Below are 26065 nucleotides of genomic sequence, written 5' to 3' on the forward strand. Positions count from 1 at the left end.
TGTAAACAATTCTTTTTTATGAACATAGTACTAGAAATAAGGATAAAATAAGACTGCAAAAGAGTTCCAAAATTGTTTAATGTACATATAAGGATTTGAAAATGTATGATGAGATGCCTGAATGTATGAAAAATGAAAAGAGTCTGAAAGAATTAAAAAATAAATGTTTTGTTTACTGTAAGAAGATATAAATATATTAATAATGTAAATTAAGTGTAAATAATTGTTTGTATTAAATATGATATAAGCCAAATAAAGAAAAAAAATCTACATTATGACCAGTTGATTATACGAAAGAAGATGCAAGTGTGAACATCCCAGGGCTCACAACCTTGCATTTGTGAGTACAAATCGTGAGTTTTTAAAGATTTTGGAATGAAATTGAATACATTTCATAATGCATTTGAAAAACATTTTAAATATTTGAAAATCGCATTAAGCGACATGTTTACATGAGGAGATGGATGAATGTGGAAGAGGGAAAAGATTGTTAGCAATGACAGATTGGTTTGGCGTTTTTTTCCCTACGGGGAAGCGGAATGATGCTAAGTTAATGAGTAAGTTAATAAATTTATTGGAAAAAACTAGTAAATTATACAAAATAATGAAAAATGTCTTAAGATTTAGATAAAGTTTAAGATAAAGGCCAGAAAAAAACATATCGCTCACTCCTTTCAACAACGTCATAAATCAAAAATCGTCAATTTTAAGTTGGGCTTTTTTTCGGAATGCCCAGAAAATGTACTATATCCCAGCAAAAGCGGCATATTTTTAACTTTATATTTACCCGCTACAGAGCAGAAAGTGTTGTTTTTACATTTTGAAGACAAGGTATTGTTTAATATTTTTTTTAAGGATACTAAATATTTTACAAATGTTGAAAAAACGTTCAGGTTTTATTTATCTAAAAAGATCTGTTGCACAGTAAAAAGTTAAAAAAATAATTGGCTCGATATTTATTTTTAATATTATTTTTAAGATATGATATTTATTTTAAATTTTATCATATTTTTAAATTTTGAAAAATCAAGTTTTTTGATATATGACGTTGAAAGGAGTGAGCGATCTCTTGATGATAATTCTACTGAATTTGTCAGTACGCAGTCGGACGTCTATCAATTGTTTTTGGAAATTAACACTTCCGAAAAAATATATTAACTGTAATATAATAATAATAATAAAACCCTTATCCGCACCCCAATGTGTATTAGTAGGTGCATAGGGCACTGTGTCACATAAACGCAGTGTTATCTTGATCGTTTACACATGAAGGGAAGGTGATCAGCCCTCCGCTTCAGGTACCAGTCCATGGTAATATTGAATAAATATTACAGTGAAAAAATCACTTATATTTATTTTACCCCCCTTGGGAATCGAACCCGGGACCTCCAGAACGGTAGCCGAGCGTGCTGACCATTACACTACGGAGGCGGACGAAAATACCGTAATATAAGAGAAGTTAAATTTATCTTCCATAGACAGTTAACACGTTTGTGATAGAGGGGCCTATAAACAAAGATAGTAACTGCTACAATAAAAAATATATAAAAACTACAGATAAATGGTTTGCAAATATAAACAACCAATTGTATAAAGTCTAAATACAGCGGGAAATACTTTGTTTTCTTAAGCTAGAAAAAGCCTTCGGTCAAGTAGATAGAGTACTTTCAATAATTCGGAAGGAATGTAAATAAAATGAAATTTGTTTGGCAAAACTAAATACAAGCTTTTGGAGTAACTGGTATGATGATTGAGGCAACAAACTTATCGAAACAAAGTCATTTCATTATTTGATTCGGCAGTCACTTTGTGGTAATATCGATCAATTTCTATTTAAAATAAACTTAATATAAATCACTGTTTCTTTAAACGGAATATATCTTTGATGGAATATTAAAGTTATGTTTAAATAAAACTGAGACTGCGAATATTCCTAAAATGGTATGATACACTGAAGATTAAAAGACGATCAGAAAATATGAAGAGAAATAATAATTTTATAAAATGTAACAAAAATGTTAAAACAACTCCTTGACGGAGAAAACACCGATCTATGAACAAGTATGTGGACACTTTAAAAATTTTAAATTATGTTTTCAGGCGTTTCCCAGTAAATAAGAAGAATCCAAGATTCGGATCTTGCATACGTCTTAATTAAAGAGTCTCTGCTAAATAAAAGCTTTTTCAATCCAAAACAGATGACTCTTATGAACACTTATAAAGTTGGTTCTTATGAACACTGTGTCATCTAAGAGTTCCAAAAATTTGAGTAGTGTGGTTGTCATGGTAGAATGGTGAATATTTCACTTGTGTAAGGCGATCACTTAACCAGTGTATGAAAATGTAAATACCCAGACTTCCATTTTCTTTTTCATCTATATTGAGACATATCATCATCTATACAACAAAAAAAAATAATAAAAAACGGTTAACCAATTATTTCATAGACAAAAATCACACGTTTTATAAATAACAAAAACGTGAATATCTTAAAAAATATTCATTTCAAGACAAAAAAATTAAAATTTACATTTAAAAACAAACCCACAGTTAACAATGTGATAAAACCATAGTTTTTATCACATAAATAGGAAACAGTATCTAGTAGATGTGTCATATGTCACAATAGACTTTAGGAAATAGTGGTACTAACCAGGTGAGATTTAAATTCAACATTATGAATAAAATAATGAGTATATTATTTTGAGAAGTAAAAAGACTTTGTGTTTTGATCCACTCACATTTTTATTGACCAACTAGTTTCGGCCACAACCTGTTGCCCTCTTCAGGGTTTAATTTATGACTGCATTTAAACCCTGAAGAGGGTAACAGGTTGTTGCCGAAACTAGTTGGTTAAAAAAATGTGAGTGGATCAAAACACAAAGTCTTTTTATTTCTCAAAATAATATCTCTATATGATCCACAAAGTTAATGCTTTCAATATTAAAAACAAAATAATAAGTACTTAATACAATTTTTTCATGATAAATTTTGTTGAAAAACATTTATTTTAAGCTGGTTTGGCAAACATCAAAAAAAACAATTTATTATCAAGTAAAAGGAGTTGATAAAGTGGCGATGTCAAATTTGTTTGTTGGTTCAACAAAACAAAGCCTTTAAATTTTTAGAGTAATTGTATTGTTTACTGTTCTTGTTAGGACCTTCCTTTATTGATTTACTTTGGCGTGTTTATCATGTTATTAAATGTAGCATTAATGTAATTACCATCGTTTGCATGTCGCAAGAAGCCTTCATGGTTTATTTAAAGGGCTGTTTACTTAACTGTCTTAATTTACGACCCTTTCTTGACTAAGGGTAGTAAAAATGGACTTTTGTATTGTATTCGTCACAAAGGAACTTAATGATAGAGATGCAAAAATCATGGGAATAAATGTTTTTTTAAATAATTAATCGTTTACATTAAAATCTTTAAGTATATTAATATACAAAGCAGTGCACTATTTTTTCCATAATTTTTACTGCATTGAGTATAAAAAATTCATATGTTTTAAAATCTTTTTTTTTGAGTTGTTTAATTCTTAATTTTAACATGCAAAACAGATTTTTATTTTGCTGTCATATAATTAACCTTTCCAGGAGTATGGTCGTATAAATACGACCAATACAAAACATGAATTATGATGTGATTTATATCAAAACATGTTTAAAACATGATTTATGTCAAAATTGACAATTTTTCGATAAATCATGTTTACTGGTGTAAATGTTGTTTTGTATTCAACAAAATATGTTGCTTATAGCATCGACTAAGAAAAAAATTATGAAGAGTAAAAAAGTATTTTAAAAAAACTCACCCCTGGATAGGTTAAATACGCTTCAAAATGTCTTTTTAGATTTCGAGTAGATGATTTCGTATATTTGGGAAGAATAGTTTCTAGGGATGGAAAGATAAATAAAGTTAATGAAAGGAAATAACGAATGCTGGAAAAATAGTAGTCAATGGTGAACTGAAATCAGTTTAAGCAAATAAAAACCTATTAGCAAAAGCTAAACTGGCACCACGTAAGGAGTCCTGGTCCCAACTCTAATATATAGAAGAGAAGCAAGGAGTTAGCAAAAGAAGTATGTGAGTAGATTGAAAACAGTCAAAATGCGATCTAATTTGATTGGCGTTATCAAGTACAAAACCTTAAAATTGTATCTGAAATTCTTGATCATGGTTTGGTCAGAAGTCTATGTACGTTTCCATGAACTGTGTTAATTGTGACTTGTGTACTTTGCTGGTAGTTTCTTTCTTGTGTTACGTGAGAGCAACTCTTAAATGCTTATAACGAAAATGTTATTTCTAAATAACTTTTTAAAATACATATTTCATGACATGGTTTATTACTGATTGATTTAGTATTAGCTTTGTTAAATAAATTGAAAAATCTTTTATCACAAGAAAGCTTTTCTGTTTGATTATGTTATTTTTAATTGTTTTTCGCAGATACTTTGGCATATTTTATAAACTTTATAAAATAAAACCAAATCGTTTTTAACATGTACATAAGTACATATTTAACCCTGATGATTGCAAGGTTCTTGTCGAAACCAGTTGGAGAAAAAATGTACAAATAATCAAGTTTATTTACGTTACTTAAGAAACTCAAAAAATGAAGTCGGAATAATTGGCGGGTGAGAAGAGGCGAAAATTTCATAAATTGATTCGGCAGTCACTTTGTGGTAAAATCTATCCATTTTTAATTAATGTTTTACCTTGTAAAAACCACTAATTCTTAAAATCTACTGTGATATACGGTGTTTGAAAATAATGCGGAATGCATCGAAACACGTGTCACAGTAGATTTTAAGAATAAGTGGTATTTACTAAGGCGAAGATTGTTTGGAAAAGACAGATTGGTGTGGCGTTCAATTCCCTCTGCCTACTCTTGTGGGGGAAGTGGCGTTATGTTTAGTTAGTTAATTAGTCAGCAATTATAAAAAAAAACATCAAGCAGAAACTATTGTATAATTGAAGTAAATAGTGATAATACAAGCGTGTAATTGATAAATCTATCTTTAATGAGACTCACTTATAAGGTGTAAGTAATGGAGGTATGTCAGCTCAAGCAGCTAAGATGAATTTGGAAGTCATTTAGTGGCGGGGTGTCGCGAATATTTTAGGTGGTAATAAGATAACTAGGATCGGGTTGGGCGGAGATCGGGTGGAGGCTGGGTGTGGGCTGGGTTTGAGGGGGTCGGAGTTGGGTGCAAGAGTGGTTGGAAATTGGGAGATCGTGTTTCACGGGTGTGATTGGATTAGTGGCTGGTTAGGGCGTCATCCGTTTCCCGCGAGTGGAACTGGAGGGTGAAATGAAAAACGGGGTGGCTAATGACGCCGGAACGACAAATTAATAAACTTTAATTTTCTACTTAAGACATGACTCCGGAGCTTATCACATATTAATTAAGCCGTTACTCCAGATTGGAGTTAATTTGTTGAGACTCTGGATTTCGAAGATTACACCCGATTCAACCCTTCGAGTTGATAAAACAAATTTGTAATATTTGTTTTCCATTTCTGCCATAAACTATACAAGTTAATCCATTTATCATTTAAGCATTTACTTTGTGAAAAAATACCAAATATAAAAGTGGTTAAAAACAAAGTTTGAATTAATTTTTTTAAGCATATTTAAGTTAAATTTATGAAGAAAGGGCAGAAGGATCTGTTGAGGAGTCGAAGAGAAAAACGGGTTTAGTACTTTATACTGTCATTGACACTAGATGTATATATGAAGTGTGCACCTCATATTGAAATTTATTGGGTAAATTAAAAAAAAAATCCTACCTTAAATCTCCTTTCTGTAGATTGACTTCTTCAAAAACTATGCGAATTCTCTCTTTTAACCTGAAAAAAAAATGTGGATAGGAATGTTTGTGCATTTTTATATATATATATATATATATATATATATATATATATATATATATCATTTATATATGTATATATATACATATATATATATATATATATATATATATATATATATATATATATATATATATATATATATATATATATATATATATATATATATATATATATATATATATATATATATATATATATATATATATATATATATATATATATATATATTTATGTATAAATACTTTTGCTAACCTTTATCTGCACCAAATAGTACATATATCAATGCATGAAATAGGCACAATATTAAGTTGATCAATAATTATATAATTTTAATTTTTTTATTTTCTGTTTTATTTTAAAGAAAAATATTTGTTTTTTTTATTTACTATAAAAAATACTTAAATTTCATACTATTTCTGTAAGCCTTAGCGGCTCATTATTAGAAATAAGTATCAAATTGTGGTAGAGTGGGCTCGAATCACAAAACCCTGACTCAAGAGTCCGCGACACTAACCACGGGACCACAACCCGACACCATAAAGGCAAGGTGATTAGTCTTACGCTTCAGGTAATGAACACTAGAGTAAAAAAAAACCACCCATATTTAATTTGACCCTCATGGGAGTTTATTCAGAGATATCCAGCATAGTATATGTATAAACATATAAATAATTGTTAAAAAAATTGTTTCAGGATTATATAAATAAGATATATGATCCTGAAACAAATAAGGGTTGATCTCTTACCTTGCTCTAAATCTATAGGAACATCTGATATTTTTGGGATAACTGGAAGGGTATCTCGGGCTGTAAAATCGCCCCTGAGGACTGGAATGTTCGGCAGACAAGAACTGGAAATCGCATGCTGTGTCTGCTATCTTCTGACCCTCAGTCTGGAATAGTTCTAGAACAATATAATAAAAAACCTTAGAAATTTCATTCAATAAACTTCAATAAATGTTTATGGGGAAAATATAAAAAAAAGAGTAGTACGAGCATTGACGATTTTGGAATGCCCATGGCAATAGAATGCTAGAAAACAGACTGGCTCGAAATGACCTTCAAGAGAACCTAGACAGAAAAAGACCACCTCCAAAGCAATAGCGTTACAGCTGGCAGTACACAGCACAAGAGACTGCAGATATAATATAAAAAATTGAGATAACAAAGACCAAACAAACCCTCGGATCTACATATAAGAAAAAAGAAGAAGAAGTACGAGCTATTGCATGTAATCATAAAAGGCAAAATAGAAGGTCGATAAGGTGTGGGTAGAAGACAAATCTCCTGGCTCCAGAATAAACGAGATTGGACGGGGATCATAACAACATTTTGATTGTGTCCGAATGTTTACAAACTCTGGATTTTCTCCAATTATAGGAGTTTTAATTGAGAATTATAGGATTTTATCATATTATTTGTTGACATCTCATCAAAGATGAAGAAGAGTATTTCTTAATTGGTTCATATATTTAGAACTTCTAAGAATTTGAGTAGTGTGGTTGTCAAAATGGGCAGAATTGGTGAATGTTACACGTGTGTAAAGTGATCACTTAAACCAGCCTATGACGGTCGTCAGCCCCATAAATGCCCAGACTTACATATTCTTCTTCATCTTTGATGAGACGTCAAAAACTAATATAGGATCATAACAGTTTAGGCACTGTATAGAGCTTCCCATAATATGGACACAAATTTTTCTTCTTCTCATGCCAGTCCTATCGAAGGTTAGGAACCATCTCCTTAAACTACACATGATCCTGGGCCAGCCTGATGAGGGTTGCTGCCTCCAGTATTCCAAACCACTGAGGAAGGTTTTTGAGCCATGATTTTCTTTTACGCCCCAAGCCCCCTCTGCCCTCTACTTTTCCCTGTTTAAAAATCTGCAAAAGGACAAAATTTTCTCCACAGAATATGTGGCTAAAGTATGTGGCTTTTTATGTGGCTAAAGCAGTTAAGAAAATGAGTGAAGAAAGAACGGTTAAACAAATTTATGAGGCGAATGTAGTTGGAAAAAGAAGCAAAGGAAGACCGAGGAAAACTTGGCACAATCAGGTATGTCAAATATTTGAAAGCGGCCGGGTCAGGAGTTGTAATAATCGTCGGGTATGTATGAGGAGATGCATGAATGTAAAAGAGGCGAATAATGTTTGCAAAGACAGAGTGGTGTGGCGTTCGATTCTCTCTGCCTACCCCTGCGGGGAAGTGGCGTGATGGTTAGTTAGTTAGTTAGTTAGGCTAGCAGTTTTCTTTAATGATATATAAAGAGGAAGAAATATCACCTTGTATTTTGTTCAAGTAAAGCTAGATTTTGATAAGCATGCGAGATTTGGGATTTGAATAAGATAATTAAAGGATTTTGTTTTAAATTAAAATGTTTTTATTAAATTTATAGCTGTAATCATAACACTGGCTAAAAGGCGTGATAATTTTTCGTTTTCCCGCGTATTATTCCTTAGTCTAATCCAAAAGACTAACAACACAAATAATGAATTTTCGACCACTGCTTTCAACTTTCGAGTAACGTAAACATTATGTTCTCCATCCCCCTTCTCTCTCTCTCGCTAAACATTGAAAGCCCTGTTTATTATTCCGCCATAAGACTGTCGGAGGATTAAACTGAAATAATTATCACCCAAGGGATTAAATCCAACATTTATATATGTAGAATGGACCACATTTTCTTGTGTCCGGTAAATAATTAATCTCGAATAAAACAAGACATTTATTTACGGTACAATTCTGTGAATATCTTGTCACTGGCTTCTGTTTTATGAATAAAATAAATCCTTTATATAAACCTAATTCAAATACAAGTATTCCGTAAAATCAGCCGGAGGTCCCTTGGACCCAGCGGTTCTGAAACTTTTTTGGAGACGGAACCTTTTTGAATTACTAAATATTTAACGGAGCCCTAAAATAAACAAAACCTGGTTTATGTTCGTTGTTTAATTTATTAATTCCATTGTGGTTTGAAAATGTTATGATCGGAGTAATATTTTTGATTTATTACGCTGCTGTGATGGCGAAGTTTTTATAGAGGCCTTGCGAAACCCCAGGGTACATTTTGTTAAGACTTCTGTATGTCGAGTGTGGTTTATTTAAATTGGATAGAAATATCAAAGAAGCATTCGCGGTGGGACGTCACTCAATCTTCCTGGGCAATAGTCATCATTTCCAGACTTAAGTGTCAAACGTTGGAGGGCCATTGCCGAAAAATGGTCTAATTCCATTGTCAAATTCCTGTGAAAAATATACAGCTTGTGAGCTTCATAATATCTGACGCACTTATCTTTAGTTAGATGAATGTGCCTACCAACACAGAGAGAGCTCTCTCAAACGCTATCAGTTTTTTGAATTACCTAACGTCCAAGTGACTTAAATCTGGCTACAACTAATGCACCGCCGCTTATCATGGCCCTCCCTACTAAGACTTCAAAATTAAAAAAAAAGTTAATTAAGTTTAAAGCCTATACCTACTCGCAAGTAGATTTACTCTTTATGTTTATAGTTAATATATTTCATAAATCGCTCACTCCTTTCAAGAACGTCATAAATAAAAATCGTCAATTTTCAGTTGTGCATGTTTTCGGAATGCCCAGAAAATGTACTATATCCCAGCAAAAGGGGCATATTTTTCACTTAATATTTACCCGCTACAGGGCAGAAAGTGTTGTTTTTGCATTTTGAAGAAAAGGTATTGTTTAATTATTTTTTTTAAATATGCTAAAAAATTTTCAAATGGAGAATAAACCTTCATGTTTTACCTGAAAAGATCTGCTGCACAGTAAAAAGTTCAATAACTAGCTATATATTAATTTTTAATACATTGTGTTATATTTTTAAACTTCAAAAACGTTCTCGTGAAAAATCAAGTTTTTTGATTTATGACGTTCTTGAAAGGAGTGAGCGATATGTCCGCCTCAGTAGTGTAATGGTCAGCGCGCTCGGCTACCGTTCTGGAGGTTCCGGGTTCGATACCCAGAGGGGAGTCTAATAAATAAAAGTGTTTTTTTTTTCACTCTAATAAAAACTAACTAACTAACTAACCATCACGCCGCTTCCCCGCAGGGGTAGGCAGAGAGAATCGAACGCCACATCACTCTGTCTTTGCAAACATTCTTTGCCTCTTCTACATTCATGCATCTCCTCATACATACCCGACGATTATTACGACTCCTGACCCGGCCGCTTTCAAGTATTTGACATACCTGATTGTGCCAAGTTTTTCTCTAATATTTATTCAATATTACCCTGGACTGGTACCTGAAGCGGAGGGCTAACCACCTCTCCTTCGTATGTTCACGATCAAGATAACACTGCGTTTATATGATGCAGTACCCTATGCACCATTGGGGTGCGGATAAGGGTTCGAATGAATATTTCATGTATTTTATGAGTGAAAATTCTAGGCAAAACACTCGCTACGCGATCAGTTCCGCTTGAATCGTCAAACGTATTGCCGAGTTACGCCTTTAACATCGAAATATGCAACGGAAAAATTGCTGGGTTAATTTTTAATGAAACAGCGTAAAGTATTGATTTTATTTATTTGATAGAATGAATTCGACGATGGCGCTAATATTTTAATTGAATTTCGTTGTTCAGTTTAATTAAATAAAAGTAAAATGAAAGAAGATTAGGTAAATCAACTAATCTGAACAAATTGATCGTTCGATTTCCTTTTCGGGATGGAACGCAATTTCATTATTAGGGGATGAATTATCATGGGGCTCTAACCACAAATAATAATTTAAATGCGTTTTAATGTGGTACCTACATACTTTAGCACAATTCTACGGATATAATGTAGTATTCACATTCGAATATCGGAAATTGGTTCTTTAAATTTACGATTATTATAGCTTTGCGGTATATTGCCGGATTGTATATCATGAGATTACGAGTTCAATTTGTCTTTCTACTCATTAACGAAAACAAAATTGATTGAGGGTGTCGTCCATACACGGTTATGGGACCGGCAAATATAGAAAGCTGTGGAATAACCTGTCAATAAAATAAAACGTGTTGAATATGTTAATAATGCCAAAGGAAGAGACATTTTAAATAAAAACACTTAAATTGTATTGACACTTCAGTTTTCTTGTTCTATAACTAATAATTCTGTCCGCCTCCGTAGTGTAATGGTGAGCACGGCCGGCTACCGCTCTGGAGGTCCCGGGTTCGATTCCCAGGGGAGGTCAAATAAATATAAGTGATTTTTCACTCTAATATTTACTCAATATTACCCTGGACCTAAATGATTTATTTTGCAATAGTACCTAAAGCGGAGGGCTGATCACCTTTCCTTCGTGTGTTAACGATCAAGATAACACTGTGTTTATATAATGCAGTGCCCTATGCACCATTGGGGTGCGGATAAGGGTTTGAAATGAAAATAACTAATAGTATAATGCTGTTTTTCATATATTTTTTTTTACATCTCAATAAAGATGGAGAAGAATATGGAGTCTAGGCATTTACGGGGCTTACAACCGTCACGCTCTAACACCTTCCTTTTCCCCTCCTTTATACCCCTGTTCGATTGTGAATTTCATATGATATCCGTTTTAAGTGAGCAGCAAAACGTATGTATTTTAAAATGACTGATTTTTAATTTTGTTAACTCCTAATTCCGATATATGAGAAAAAAGATAAATTTCTGAAGTTTATAATAAGTTGAATAAATCTTTGAGAAAAGTTTTCAGGCGTACCTAGTATATAAAATAATTTATTAAGAATCTTTTATATAATACATTTCATGAAGACCTTTGCTATAAATATATGTAGCTAGATCAGCTCAACCGTAGATGGTGCCGTAAACTCACACGTGAAATCAGGTGTTAATTAAAGGATATTTACAAGTTCCGAAATTTGAGTCGTGTGGTTGTAATAATAGCAGTAGTAATCATGGGTACAATGGTGAATATTACGCGTATAAAAAGTGATCACTGACAGGTGGTAAGCTTAGTAAATACCCAGGTTTCAATATTCTACTTCATTTATGTTGATATGTCAATGATTAAGGAAACACTTGTTTTTATACAACTTGAGTTTTATTAAAGACTACTAGTTTCAGAAGCTAACCTTCCATCGTTAGGTTTGAATAAAATATTGATATTTCAATACTTTTTTAAAAAATACCTTGCTTAAAGATATACTTTGACACATGTTCCGATACAAAGCGGATTCGCTTATCATTTTAAATAAGTTTAACGATTTTTTTTAAAGTTGACCTGTTTTGATAAAAAAAATGGTACAGTAGGCGTCTAGCTACACCGCCAAATTGGCACCGCTGAAAATTACGAACATGTTGAATTCGCTACGGAGATTCCCGAACGAAATCAACGATCGCGGCCAACCGAGGAGAAGAGGACGAGGTCACCTACACCGTTTGTCCAGAGCGGACGTGTTTATCTAGCTTCACATTTTTGCTTCCATAGTTCATAAATTCATTAGATTAAGTATTTTTAGTAATTATCAATAGTAATTGAAGTGTAATAGCTTATATAAATAAACGATCTGTAAGTAAGAATTCCTTAAATATCCTTTTCTGGCTTCCCTTTTCAATAACCAACACTTGATTCTTTTACGTGCCATCAGACAATAGCAACACGCTACAAAATGGCCACCACAACGTAGCAATCCGCTACACACACATCAGGTGGCTATATTGGTGACCCCAGACGTTTTTAGGTAACCATAGTATTTACCAAGAGACAGTTAATTTTAAATAGATGGGTACGCATCACCGCAAAGTTAAGGAAAATATTTTTTATTTTGCAAAAATCAACGTTAAAAAGTTGTTTTCGTTTAAAAGCCTGGCCACTTATCAGTAATTTTAAGAACATTTTTTAAGAAACTTAAAATAGGTTTCAAACGGAAGCTAAACTGGCAGTGCACAACGGAGTCCTGGTTCCAACTCTAATGTATGGAAGTGAAACATGGAGTTGGCAAAAGAAGGATGAAAGTAGACTGAATGCAGTCGAAATGCGATCTCTCAGAAGAATGTGCGACAAAACGATGTATGATAGATGTGCGAATAGTGAAATAAGGCAGGAATGCAAAGCATTATCGATAAAATTAAGAAAGGTGTGTTGAGATGGTTTGGACATGTAGAACGAATGAGTGAGGAAAGAACGGTAAAATAAATTTATGAGGCGAATGTTAGTGGGAAAAGAAGCAGAGGAAGACCGAAAAAAACATGGCACGATCAAGTATGCCAAATACTTGAAAGTGGTCAGGTTAGGAGTCGTAACAATCGGGGGGTATGTATGAGGAGATGCATGAACGTGGAAGAGGCGAAGAATGTTTGCAAGGACAGAGTGGTGTGGCGCTCTATTCTCACTGAAACTTGCGCGTAAAACTTTAACGAAATTGCTTATGCTTTATACCTTCATAGGTTGTATACTCACGAAATATGTGTTGTAAATTTATATGCTTTATCATGTTGTAGGTACTTTCTAAAAGACATTAAATAAGGAGGGATAAACCTTAGAAAAGAATAAGGGTAGGGTTTGAGAAACCCTCCTTAAGCCTGTTGAAATTTTATATATCTCAAGACCTGACCGCACATGAGACAATTCATTTGATATATTATGTAATATGCGAGTAAAATATAATAATAATTAAAAACCCTTTTCCGCACCCCAATGGTGCAAAGGGCACTGTGTCTTATAAACACAGTGTTATCATGATCGTTTTACACATGAAGGAAAGGTGATCAGCCCTTCGCTTCAGGTACCAGTCCATAGCAATATTGAATAAATATTACAGTGAAAAAATTGCTTACATTTATTTTTACCCCCCTTGGGAATCGAACCCGGGACCTCCAGAACGGTAGCCGAGCGTGCTGACCATTACACTACGGAGGTGGATAATATATTCATATTATTTTTTTTACTTAAGGTTTTTTTTGCAATTTTTTCCAGCGTTTATCGTTAGGCCTGTAAATGACTATTTTTCGGTATTCTTCTTAAGATATATTGAAATATTAATAAACAAATCATGATTTGTATATGAATCGAAGTAAAGTTAAACTTTTTGACTCTGTTTATCAACATGTGTAAGATATAGAATTCATAAGTGTTTCTTTTCTAGAAATGAACTTTCGTCGACATACTTCACTTCAATTTTGAACACAGCATAGAAGTATTATTAAAAAAATCGGTCTGACATTTAGCTCACTCCTTTCAAGAACGTCATAAATAAAAAATCGCACATTTTCAGTTGTGCGTGTTTTCGGAATGCCCAGAAAATGTACCATATCCCAGCAAAAGAGGCATATTTTTATCATAATATTTACCCGCTACAGGGCAGAAAGTGTTGTTTTTGCATTTTTAAGAAAAGGTATTGTTTAATTATTTTTAAAAATACTAAATATTTTTCAAATGGAGAAAAAACATTCAGGTTTTACCTATAAAGATGCGTACACAGTAAAAAGTTCAGTAAGTGGCTTGATATTTATTTTTAATACATTGTATTATATTTTTAAACTTAAAAAACGATGTCCTGAAAAATCAAGTATTTTGATTTATGACGTTCTTGAAAGAAGTGAGCGATTTATACAAAATAAAATTTTGAAATACAGAAACAAGACAATTTTGTTTTTACAATTGTCAGACCGTAATAATTCAATTTTAATGACCTGATGATGGAGTGATTATTCCGAAGCCGGTAGTCACGAATTAGTGTTTACTAAAGTGGTATTACACAAAGTGAATGATGAATGATAAGGAGAGTGTTTTGTTAAGTAAATTTTTTGTTATTTCTATTTGTAAAAATATAGAAAAAAGTACTCCCATATATTTTTTAAATATTTAAGTACACATATTGTAGTCGTACAGGAGAAAGTGACCAACTGACAAAACGTAAAATCTTCAGGAGGGCCATTTAACCGTTTTTACACGTTTGTCAATTTTTACACATTTTCATCAATAATTTACCTCTACTGGCCATTTGACTTCGAATTTCGTCACTTTGTTACTCTAGAAACATTGAAATGTCATATGTTTCATACAGAACTTTAACTAACTTCATGGCGTTGAAAATTGTTACAACAAGCAATAATGTCCAACTGTCACTTGGTCACTTTTGCTTGCAAAGAAAATAAACATCAATGCAGTTAGTTATTTTTAACAAGTCAAAATATTATACTTTCAAGTTTAAAATCGCTCTGGGATTTTTTTCAGGGCAGTATTAAGCTAGTAAGATGTCAAATAGTTAATAATCAAGTTTTTGTAAAAACTGCACTTGGTCACTTTCTCCTATGACTACGATATATTCGTGAGTATATGTCAGCCCTTATTTATACAGGTACGGAGCAGGTGATTTCTCCCAACTCGTTTGACAAACAAGCGCCCAGATGTTTTACGAAGTTTCCAGACTCACGAGTAGGTCCTATACCCGGAGGTAAGGGTATCTTTTGGGATAATACGACAAATAAATGCTTGTTAAAGCGCCATGGGATGAATAAACCCCTATACACCGTTGAGTGAGTTATTATAGATCACCGGCATCGCAGGTGGATGGTGTTCTGAATCCACGTGGTTAAGTCGTAAATTAAGCGCATTTCCTTGGCGACGTGATTTCACACTATACTTTATTTTTGGGTCAAGACGGGGTTTCACACTATACTTTATTTTTGGGTCAAGCTACGACGCGACACATTGATATAAATGCTACCTTTGCGTTGAATTATCAATTTGGATTTTTAATACGCCCGTGTCGTTATAAGGCCTGAATGATATATAATGCTCTTATATTTTTGTAAATTCCTATGGAAGATCAATGTCTAAGTAATGTCAACACATATCATAACTTTTTTTATTCTTCTTACTCTTGTACTCACCCAATGTCACGTAAAGTACTAAATCGTATCGAAGCAGTTTTATACGATCGTTTAATATATGTGTCGCCTACTTTCAAAATCCACCAGACCCAATTTCATAACATTTTAAAATAAATACTCAATCGGAATGCCAATTGTGGGTTTTATTGTTTAAAATATTTAAAACTTGAAAACCTGCTAAAAAATACTTATAAACAGTGTTGTATTTCAAATTATGCTATATTCATGGAACTTGCCTTCTGACGCATATCGGGTAATCAGAGAGCAGGGATAGGTCAAAAATTAATATGACGTCATTATTGGTTTGTGTCTCATGTTTTTTTTTTAAATACTGAAAAAAATCTTAAAAAATGTTAAAATTCTCTATTTTACAATATTTTATCTAAAGATAGACACATCTTTTAAACATAAATGTTACCCGGAGAATTTTGCATTTTTTGGAAAATCGACTTACATGGATCTGGCGGATTTTGAAAGTCGGCGACACGTATGAAGTAAGATCATCAGTTCTGCGCCTCAGTCCAGGGTTATGTTAAAAAATACTCGAATGAAAAATAATTATTACGAATTTTCGTTGGGAATCAATCCAGGAACTCTAATTTGGCAGTCAAACGCTATAACCACTACACTACGGAAGTAGATTATCATGACACTATCATAACGCTAGCGTAAATGTTCTATTCTTGTTTGAACCCTCATCTGCAACCGATGGTGCATAGGGCACATTATCATATAAACGCATTATTATCTTGATCGTTAACCCATGAAGGAAATATGATCAGCCCTCCACTTCAGGTAATATTGTAAAAATACCATAGTGAAAAAAATACTTATGTTTGTTTGACCCCCTTGGGAATCGAACACGGAACCTACTAACAATACGGAGGTGGACCAATTTAAACAAGATTATTAATTCATATTTTTTAGTGTTAAACGATTGAATAAGGTTTCTTCATAGTTAGTTTAAATTTTAGGGATAAAATTCAATGGATATTATATTTTATTGCGTTAATTTAACCATTAAAAATAAATATTAAACAAAAAATATTATACCTTCTATTTCTTCATCAATTCTTTTACTTTATTTCAAAAATAAACTTTTTCTTATTGTTTTTTGACATCTCATCAAAGATGAAGAAGAATATGGAAGTCTGGGCATTTACGGGGCTGACGACCTTACATACCAATAAAAGAATATATATATATATATATATATATATATATATGTATATATATATATATATATATATATATATATATATATATATATATATATATATATATATATATATATATGTATATGTATAAATATATATATATATATATATATATATATATATATATATATATATATATATATATATATATATATATATATATATATATATATATACATATATATATATATATATATTTATATATATATATATATATATATAAATATATATATATATATATATATATATATATATATATATATATATATATATATATATATATATATATATATATATATATATATATAAATATATATATATATATATATATATACATTCATTCTTCTTCATCTTTGATGAGATGTCAAAAAACAATAAGAAAAAGTTTATTTTTTAAATAAAGTAAAGGAATTGATGAAGAAATAGAAGGTATAATATTTTTTGTTGAACTTGAAAACTCTTCAGAGACTTGAAAATTCTTCTTCATCTTTGATGAGATGTCAAAAAAATAATAAGAAATTTATATTTTCATTTGTATTATTTATCTCAAGATGTTCGTAGTATTTGAGTGTTTTCTTTAATTTTCCACATTCCAAATTCCACCCGTCATCGCGTCAGATGTTTATATTTACAAAGATGGTGTCTTCCCCAAAGTTGGTCTGTATAAATTATGTACGTGTAATATGACTTTCATTATACGTTAGCCGCAGTAAGAGTCGCTGAAAGGAATATTTGAGCGGAGTGTCAGGAGACTTGACGGGGATGTTTGTCAGAGAAGTGGTCACTTGATGTAATGTATAGCCGAGTTAGGGGATTATTTACAGAGTCAACTCTCCTTCGGAATAACAAGGGTGGGTATGTCATACATGGACGAGATGAACGATATATATATATATATATATATATATATATATATATATATATATATATATATATATATATATATATATATATATATATATATATATATATATATATATATATATATATATATATATATATATATATATATATATATATATATATATATATATATATATATATATATATATATATATAAAAACTTATATTTTTCGCCTCCATAGTGTAAAGGTCAGCACGCTCAGCTACCGTATTAGAGGCCCCGGGTTCGATTCCCAAGGGGGGTATACCCTATGCACCATCGGGTGCGGATAAGGGTTCAAAGATATAAAGTTTTTTTCTGTTTATATTTTATTTACCAATAGACTAGCTTCGTCATTACCGACAACATTATTCTACTGGGAGGCTAGACAAAGTTCTATGCTACTATATAAATTTTCATTTAATTAAATAAAACCATGTTTTTTTTTATTTTTAAAAAATTACGACGTATTTTTTAAATGTATCATTCTCATATTCATTTTATTATTATTCAAGTCTTTACAAGTGTCTTTGGGGTAGTATTTCACGAAAATAGCGCTACATAAATTATATAAATTATTATTTTCATATTATCACTATTGAAAACAATAAAAAATGCATTAAAAAAGAAATCTACCGACAAGACACACAAAGTGGCTTGATGGGTCTACGCAATTTTTTAGAAAATATGTTTAAAATTGTGATTTGAATAATGTTTACAATTTATGTTAATAACAAAAAAGTAATAAAATGTCTGACAAGCGAAAGTACCCTTCGTATATTAAAATATAAAATATGCCTGTTTTAAGAACTGGATAGTTTTAGTAGTAAGAAAGTTGGGTTGTATGGAAATAGACGTTTGAAAGTTCACCCCTTAGAAAGTAGAACTGAATGGACAAGATAATTTTTGCATATCCAAACTTTTACGGACTCCTTTTGTAAATGGTACCGGAAAACAAGACGGGGTGTTTACAATTGTTTGTAACGAAGAATGAGGGCTGAAACTTTGGCATTTTATCATCCCTTTCTTGGTGCATTTTTTAAGGGTATATTCTCGATTATAAAGCGGGACTTGGAAGTTGTATGATGGCCAAAGTTGGAGTAATAAATACATTTTGTATCTTTATTCATTGTTCCCTTTCGACTTTTAAAACTTCATCTTTATGGCTAAGTACTTTCACTGTTTTCTCAATCTTAACGAGGCTTTACAAATTAAACCGAAAAGTCTTAACCTCGAAAAATTCGGGAAAAATTTGACGCGCCTGTTTTTGAAAGGCAATTTCTCCCCTTAAGATATAAAAATAACCTTCGTTAATTCTGCAATGTCACGTCATTAACAATTTTAAGCCTTCGCGTAACGAAAAAGTTTTCAAGTATTGGAAAAAGCACGATTTTTCAATTAAAAGTATCGCGTTATAAACGCCACGCAATTTATTTGAAAGATTTACAAAATACAAAATCAGTGGCGGAACGTACACTTATTTCACATGAACGGGAAAAAATACGCCTGTATCCGTCAGAAGCAAACATTTTCCATGTAAAAACTCATTAAGTTTTTGTGTTATACCTTATCAGCCATATTATTTCTGCATTGCTAGTAGTTAATTTATATAAATTATTACTTGAAAGAAAATGAAGTTTTCTTTTTTTTTTTTAAATATTGTTACAAAAAATATTTCATTTCAATTTATTAACTAGAAATTTCTACTTATAAAATGCCTTTTACTAGTTACACTGTGACTCTCAAAAAAGACACTCAATATTATTGATCGTCATAAATTAAGGATTTAATACAATTAGTTCAAACAATCTGTTTTCTTTTAATCATTTTTGTGTTTTTCCCTTCGTATTTGATTCCTCATGTGTGTATTTTTTAAAGAAATTGAAATGTCTTTTTTTGATATCTGTAGGGAGATAGATGATAAAAATATTTAATTTTCAAATATTTTTTAATTTTGTTGTAATCACCTGGTGTTGAATCGTGTTATTCCATAATAAAATCCTTTTGTAATCTCAAAGTTAAATAAAAAAGTGCTTTTAAATAAAAAAAACCTAGCAGAGAAAGCTAATCTGGCAGCACACAAAAGAGTTTTGGTGGAAGTCAAGCATGGAGTTGGCAAAAGAAAGAATGAAAGTAGACTGGATGCAGTCAAACTACACCACGGAGCCTACTAAAGCTCAAAATAAATATGCTCTTTATTCAAAAATGCTGGCTATGTTAGTAAATAACTACTTACAGAGATTTTCACCGAAATCTACCGGTTTTGAGACAAATTCGTCACTTCGTCAGGACAATCACTACACCAACATGCAAAGAATATGTCACTACCATATCACTATTCGCACTCTTATAACTACATTTATATTATTGACATAACACTGTGTTGATACGATAAAGTACCCTATGAACCATTGATTGCGGATAGTTTACAGTAAAGCGTGCCATACACGCGCAAGGTAGGTACTTATTTATAAAAGATCAAAATACATATATGAAACCCTTCTTCGATTTTAGTTTAAGAGCAAGGGTGTTTTTCAATACTTGCGAGGGTTTCTAGGAACACTCTTTTGGAGACAGGTTTTGCCGACACACCCTTAGGGAAGGTTTAGGGTTAATTAGATTGGTGACCATATTCCTTTATAAAGCAAGGTACGTATGTGGAATATTGTGTTGAAGGTCCGTATAGATTGGGAAATATGTGACCAATTCAAAAGGTTGCTTGGTATTTTATTTTATTTTAACATAAAACACACCTGCGTTATATAGTAAAAGTTATAATTTATAAATTTATTCATTACCTTTAATATAAATACCATTATTTCTTAAAATATATTGTGATATCGCTCACTCCTTTCAACAACGTCATATATCGTCAATTTTCAGTTGTGTATGTTTTTGGAATGCCCAGAAAACGTACTATATTTTTAACTTAATATTTACCCGCTACAGGGCAGTAAGTGTTGTTTTTGCATTTTGAAGAAAAGGTATTGTTTATTTTTTTTTTAAATATACTTAATATTTTTCCGATGGAGAAAAACATTCCGGTTTTACATAAAATGATCTGTTGCACAATAAAAAGTTCGATAAGTGGCTTAGTATTTATTTTTAATACGTTTCATTATATTTTTAAACTTTAAAAACGATCTCCTGAAAAATCTATTTTTTTTATAAATATGATAATAACAATAATAATACTTTATTCCAGCTTAATTACGTTGTTGAAATGAGTGAGCGATATGTGTTTGATGTATTCCGCATTTGGTGTTTGAAAATGATGCAGAATGCATCAAAACACGTGTCGCAATACATTTTAAGAATTAGAGGTATTTGACAAGTAAAACTTGGTGAAACTTAATACATTTGTAACATTGACTATTCTACTCATGATTGACAACCATTTATATATATATATATATATATATATATATATATATATATATATATATATATATATATATATATATATATATATATATATATATATATATATATATATATATATATATATATATATATATATATATATATATAAACGATTTATCTCATTACACAGTAGGTACATATGATTTCACAATAGCCGTTTTTATTGGATTGAGAAAGCTTTTATTTAGAAAATACTTTTATTAATATGTATGCTCGATCTAAACCTTGATTATTATCACATACTGGGAAACACCTGAAATTTGTTTTTTTAAAGCATATTATAATTTGATTAGTTATCCGTGTAGCGTTTCATCCTCTCTACTCTACCCCAGGAGTGAAACGGCATGGTAGTAGTTGTCGTTATAGAAGCATATTTATTTTTAACAGCTCCTTTTTTCTCAAGCTCAAGTTTCTCAAAATAAGATTTAATTTATAAACTCTCCGGCAAAAATTAAAATATGGAGCTACCTGCTTCTGCTAAAGAAATAAACATCAGTTTTAATTACTTGTCAACATGATACTATTTCTTCCGTTTCAAAGTTAAGAAGATAAGTTGAACGTTGTATATTCCGAGAACTGCAACATTCTTGGGACTGCACATAAACTAAAGCTGCAATGCAATATCGCGAAATTAAATAACTGTCTTTTGACTTTGATTTTTTGCTTAAGTAAATATGCTGTTATTTCTTGGACGTGAGCGTCAAATCTAATTTTCATATAATTTGAAATAAATTAATTATAAAAATAAATTCATAATATCTGAATTAAATGTTTATTTATGTATTTTTTTAGATGGGAATTGCATTTATTATTTACCTTGCTTATTATGTACAAGGTTTAAAGATCATTTAGTGGATTTTTGTTTTTTTCTAGCTAATTAAATATGTTGATATGGTTTGGATATGTGTAACGAATGATTGGTAAAACAAATTTTATAATTACATGAAAGTAGTTGGAAATAGGAACAAAAGATGACCGTGGAAATCTTGTCATGATCGAGTATTTTGAATACTTGAAAGCAGTCAGAGTTAATATTATCTTTTTTTGATTCCGCGATGTTAGTTTTTAGAAATTCCACCATTATTTTTTTTACTGCAATGGCAGCGCCGTCTATTGAACATAACAGCGACACTCACAATATTTGAAATTTCTTTTGGTGGACACCTGTCACTTAGGGCTTGGAATGTTTTCGATTGCATTGTGGCAGATTTTTAATTTATATATTACTTCACAAGCTTTGTAGCATGGTAATATAATACTCTCCTTATCATTCATCGTTCATTTTGTGTAAAATCACATAAAAAATAAAATTTCACTTTTTTAAGTGGTATTACACAAAGTCCGCCTCTGTAGTGTAATGGTCAGCACGCTCGGCTACCGTTCTGGAGGTCCCGGGTTCGATTCCCAAGAGGGGTAAAATAAATATAAGTGATTTTTTCACTGTAATATTTATTCGATATTACCATGGACTGGTACCTGAAGCGGAGGGCTGATCACCCTTCCTTCATTTGTAAACGATCTAGATAACACTGCGTTTATATGACAGTGCCCTATGCACCATTAGGGTGCGGATAAGGGTTTTAAAGATGTTAGTTTTTAGAAATTCCACCAATATTTTTTTACTGCAATGGCAGCGCCATCTATTGAACATAACAGCGACACTCACAATATTTGAAATTTCTTTTGGTGGACACCTGTCACTTAGGATTTGGAATGTTTTCGATTGCATTGTGGCAGATTTTTAATATTTATATTACTTCACAAGCATTGTGATATAAACATTATTATGCTTATGCATATGTGTGCTTTATGATTTTTTGTGTATTAAAGCATTGTTAACTTTGTACCATGGTAATATAATACTCTTCTTATCATTCATCGTTCATTTTGTGTACAACCACATACAAAATAAAATTTCACTTTTTTAAGTGGTATTACACAAAGTGAACGATGAATGATAAACATTTTTGTGATATCTCATTGCAGTTCTGAATCCTTGGCATCCAAGTTCTCAGTTCCCAGTGGAAAGTTTATAAAAAAATTTCCCACTAACAAGCGAATATAAAATTAATTCATTTTTATTCTCATTTTCTGAACAACATTCATGTAGTGCTTAAAGTTTCTTGAAATGGTATTTTTCATGAAGTTGGTCTTAATTTTTTACGACTAGATCTGCATACGAAGATGTTTAAAGAAGAGGGTTATGTTTGTTTTAGAAGATTTTGTATTTTTTTTAGAAAACTTGATGACGACACTTATCAAATGTACGAAAACATCAAAAGGTACATTTTGCTAACTTTCTCGGATGACCTTAAAAAAACTTCTGAAACATATTTATTTACATTTTATTAATTATTTCGGCAGTCAGGAAAGGAGAGTGAATGCTGGGAACAAAGTGAATGGTGCACTGAAATCAATTATAGCAAATAAAAACCTATCAGCGGAGGCTAAACTGGCAGTGCACAACGGAGTCCTGGTTCCAACTCTAATGTATGGAAGTGAAACATGGAGTTAGCAAAAGTAGGATGAAAGTTGACTGAATGCAGTCGAAATGCGATCTCTCAGAAGAATGTGCGACAAAACGATGTATATAGATGTGCGAATAGTGAAATAAGGAAGGAATGCAAAGCTGAGATAAGCATTATCGATAAAATTAAGAAAGGTGTGTTGAGATGGTTTGGACATGTAGAACGAATGAGTGAGGAAAGAATGGTAAAACAAATTTATAAGGTGAATGTTAGCGGGAAAAGAAGCAGAGGAAGACCGAGAAAAACATGGCACGATCAGGTATGCCAAATACCTGAAAGTGGTCAGGTTAGGAGTCGTAACAATCGGCGGGTATGTATGAGGAGATGCATGAACGTGGAAGAGGCGAAGAATGTTTGCAAGGACAGAGTGGTGTAGCGCTCTATTCTCTCTGCCTACCCCTGCGGGGAAGCGGCGTGATGGTTAGTTAGTTAGTTATTTCAGCAGTCACTTTTTGATAATATGTATCCATTTTTGATAAATATATTTAAACGAAGTGGATTTATTAACTAAGTAACACTTAAATAAAATAATTAATCTGTAAATAATTTGTCAAATCATCCTTTCCTTGTTTCATCGACATCTCCCTTCAACTCTTTGCTTGATATTTTTCTCTGTATTTGTCTTGTTTAAAACAATTTGCAGTTTCAAAATTTACAAATTGTAATTGTTTGATAATTATTTATGAATGTATAAGCATTATTTTACTTGTATGTTAAGCGTTATCTGGAAACTAATTTTAATAAAAATGTAAAGGCTTTAAACCTTGAAGAGATATTTAATCAATAGGTGAAAATACTAACTGTTTGATAAAAACATCCGTAGTTCTCGAAACTAGTCGTGTTAACATAAAAAAAACTCAAAAGTTTTCTGAAACAAGTGTTTTATTTTTATATTCAAATCTATAGATAAAACAAAAAATCATTATAAATCTCAAAACTCACTGAGAAAATAGCTAACTATATATTTTTTTACAAATTTTCGAAAAACGTTCAGATTTGAATTATCTAAGATTTTATGTTTTTACATTCGCACATTCTAACACCATTTGAAAATTTTCGGAATGCATTGAAACACATATCATGATAGATTTTATAAACAGTTTTATTTAACCAGAAAGAAAGAAACTTAGAAAAAAAAATCACTTCATATTATTTGAAATAACAGTCTATTAAAACACAAGTAATGAACAAAAACCCGTAGAAAGAATATGAGAGCGATTTTTTGTAACTTAACATCGTAACACTATATAAAGTTACAAAAAAATGAGTTCATGACATTTTCTTGAAATATACACCTTTCATTATTTTAAAAGTGTTTTATACGCACTGTAGCTACAAAATTGGCACCAAACTTTCATCTTATAACGTTATAAATTTCATGCTACGTAAAAATGTTAATCTTGACGAGTTTATACGTTTTTTAGTGCTGTACAACGACGAAATGCGGTATTAAACTCGGGTTTACCGTCCGAGTCCTAGCGAGGCTAACTTAACTCGAGTTCATATTTCCTCGGGCGAATTAACCAAAATACATAGGGAGAGAAAACGGTGGAAAATGAGGAAAAAATTCACAGTGACATAAAAGATAAGAAAGCGAGAAAATATGCTTCATTAATTTGCTGGTTTTCAACTGCAATAGTTATATAAAGATTGGGATACTCCGGATAAGTGACATTTTGAATATCTCATTAACTATAATATATATCCATTCTTATTAACGAAAGATGTATTGATGACAAATAAAAGTTAAAAAATAGAGAGCTCTGAATAACATTTTATTTTTTTATACATAATATCTATGTGATATATCTTAATTTCTAATTTCTATGCCAAAATATAAAGGAAAATGGTAAAAAAGGACGAAAAATCACAGAGATAATATAAAAAAGCTCAAGAAATCAAATAAAAATTCAGTATCACTACGGTAGAGTTTTAACTAATTATATAAGGTATTTGTTGAAATAATATTCCGAATCAGTAACTTTATACACATTTCTTTTACCATATACTCTTTCATACTTACGAATGATACATAATTAAATTATATGATAAAAATTGAGACCCTTTATTTAATATTTTATTTTTCAAAAAGATATCACCAGTGATAAAAATCTTCAAATAAAAGTATCTTTGAAACAAACTTCCGAAAGATGAAAAAAAAGAAAATCTGTGAAACAAAAGCCCAATAAAAAAGATTGAAAATGATGAGTGATAGCAGCTTTAAAGACTCATCCTACCCTTCATGAGTAATGTTTAGTATTGAGTGTTGCTGTAACTTTCAATATAT

The 26065-nt window shown here is 31.3% G+C and overlaps 1 protein-coding gene across 1 annotated transcript in view; it reads right to left on the minus strand.

Moving 5' to 3' along the window:
- Positions 1-26065, minus strand: part of Sol1 (CUB domain-containing protein Sol1) — a 243900-nt gene that overhangs the window by 108045 nt on the left and 109790 nt on the right. The window contains exons 5-6 of the mRNA XM_088258466.1: positions 6625-6781; positions 5795-5854 (exon numbers count right to left, since the gene is read on the minus strand). Of these exons, the coding sequence (XP_088114592.1) occupies positions 5795-5854; positions 6625-6781 (217 nt within the window). The remainder of the gene's footprint in view (positions 1-5794; positions 5855-6624; positions 6782-26065) is intronic.

Source organism: Brachycentrus maculatus, unplaced genomic scaffold, assembly GCF_059751285.1.
Source record: "Brachycentrus maculatus isolate JH-2025_06_01 unplaced genomic scaffold, ASM5975128v1 h1tg000096l, whole genome shotgun sequence".
In the NCBI taxonomy this organism is placed as follows: Eukaryota; Metazoa; Arthropoda; class Insecta; order Trichoptera; family Brachycentridae; genus Brachycentrus; species Brachycentrus maculatus.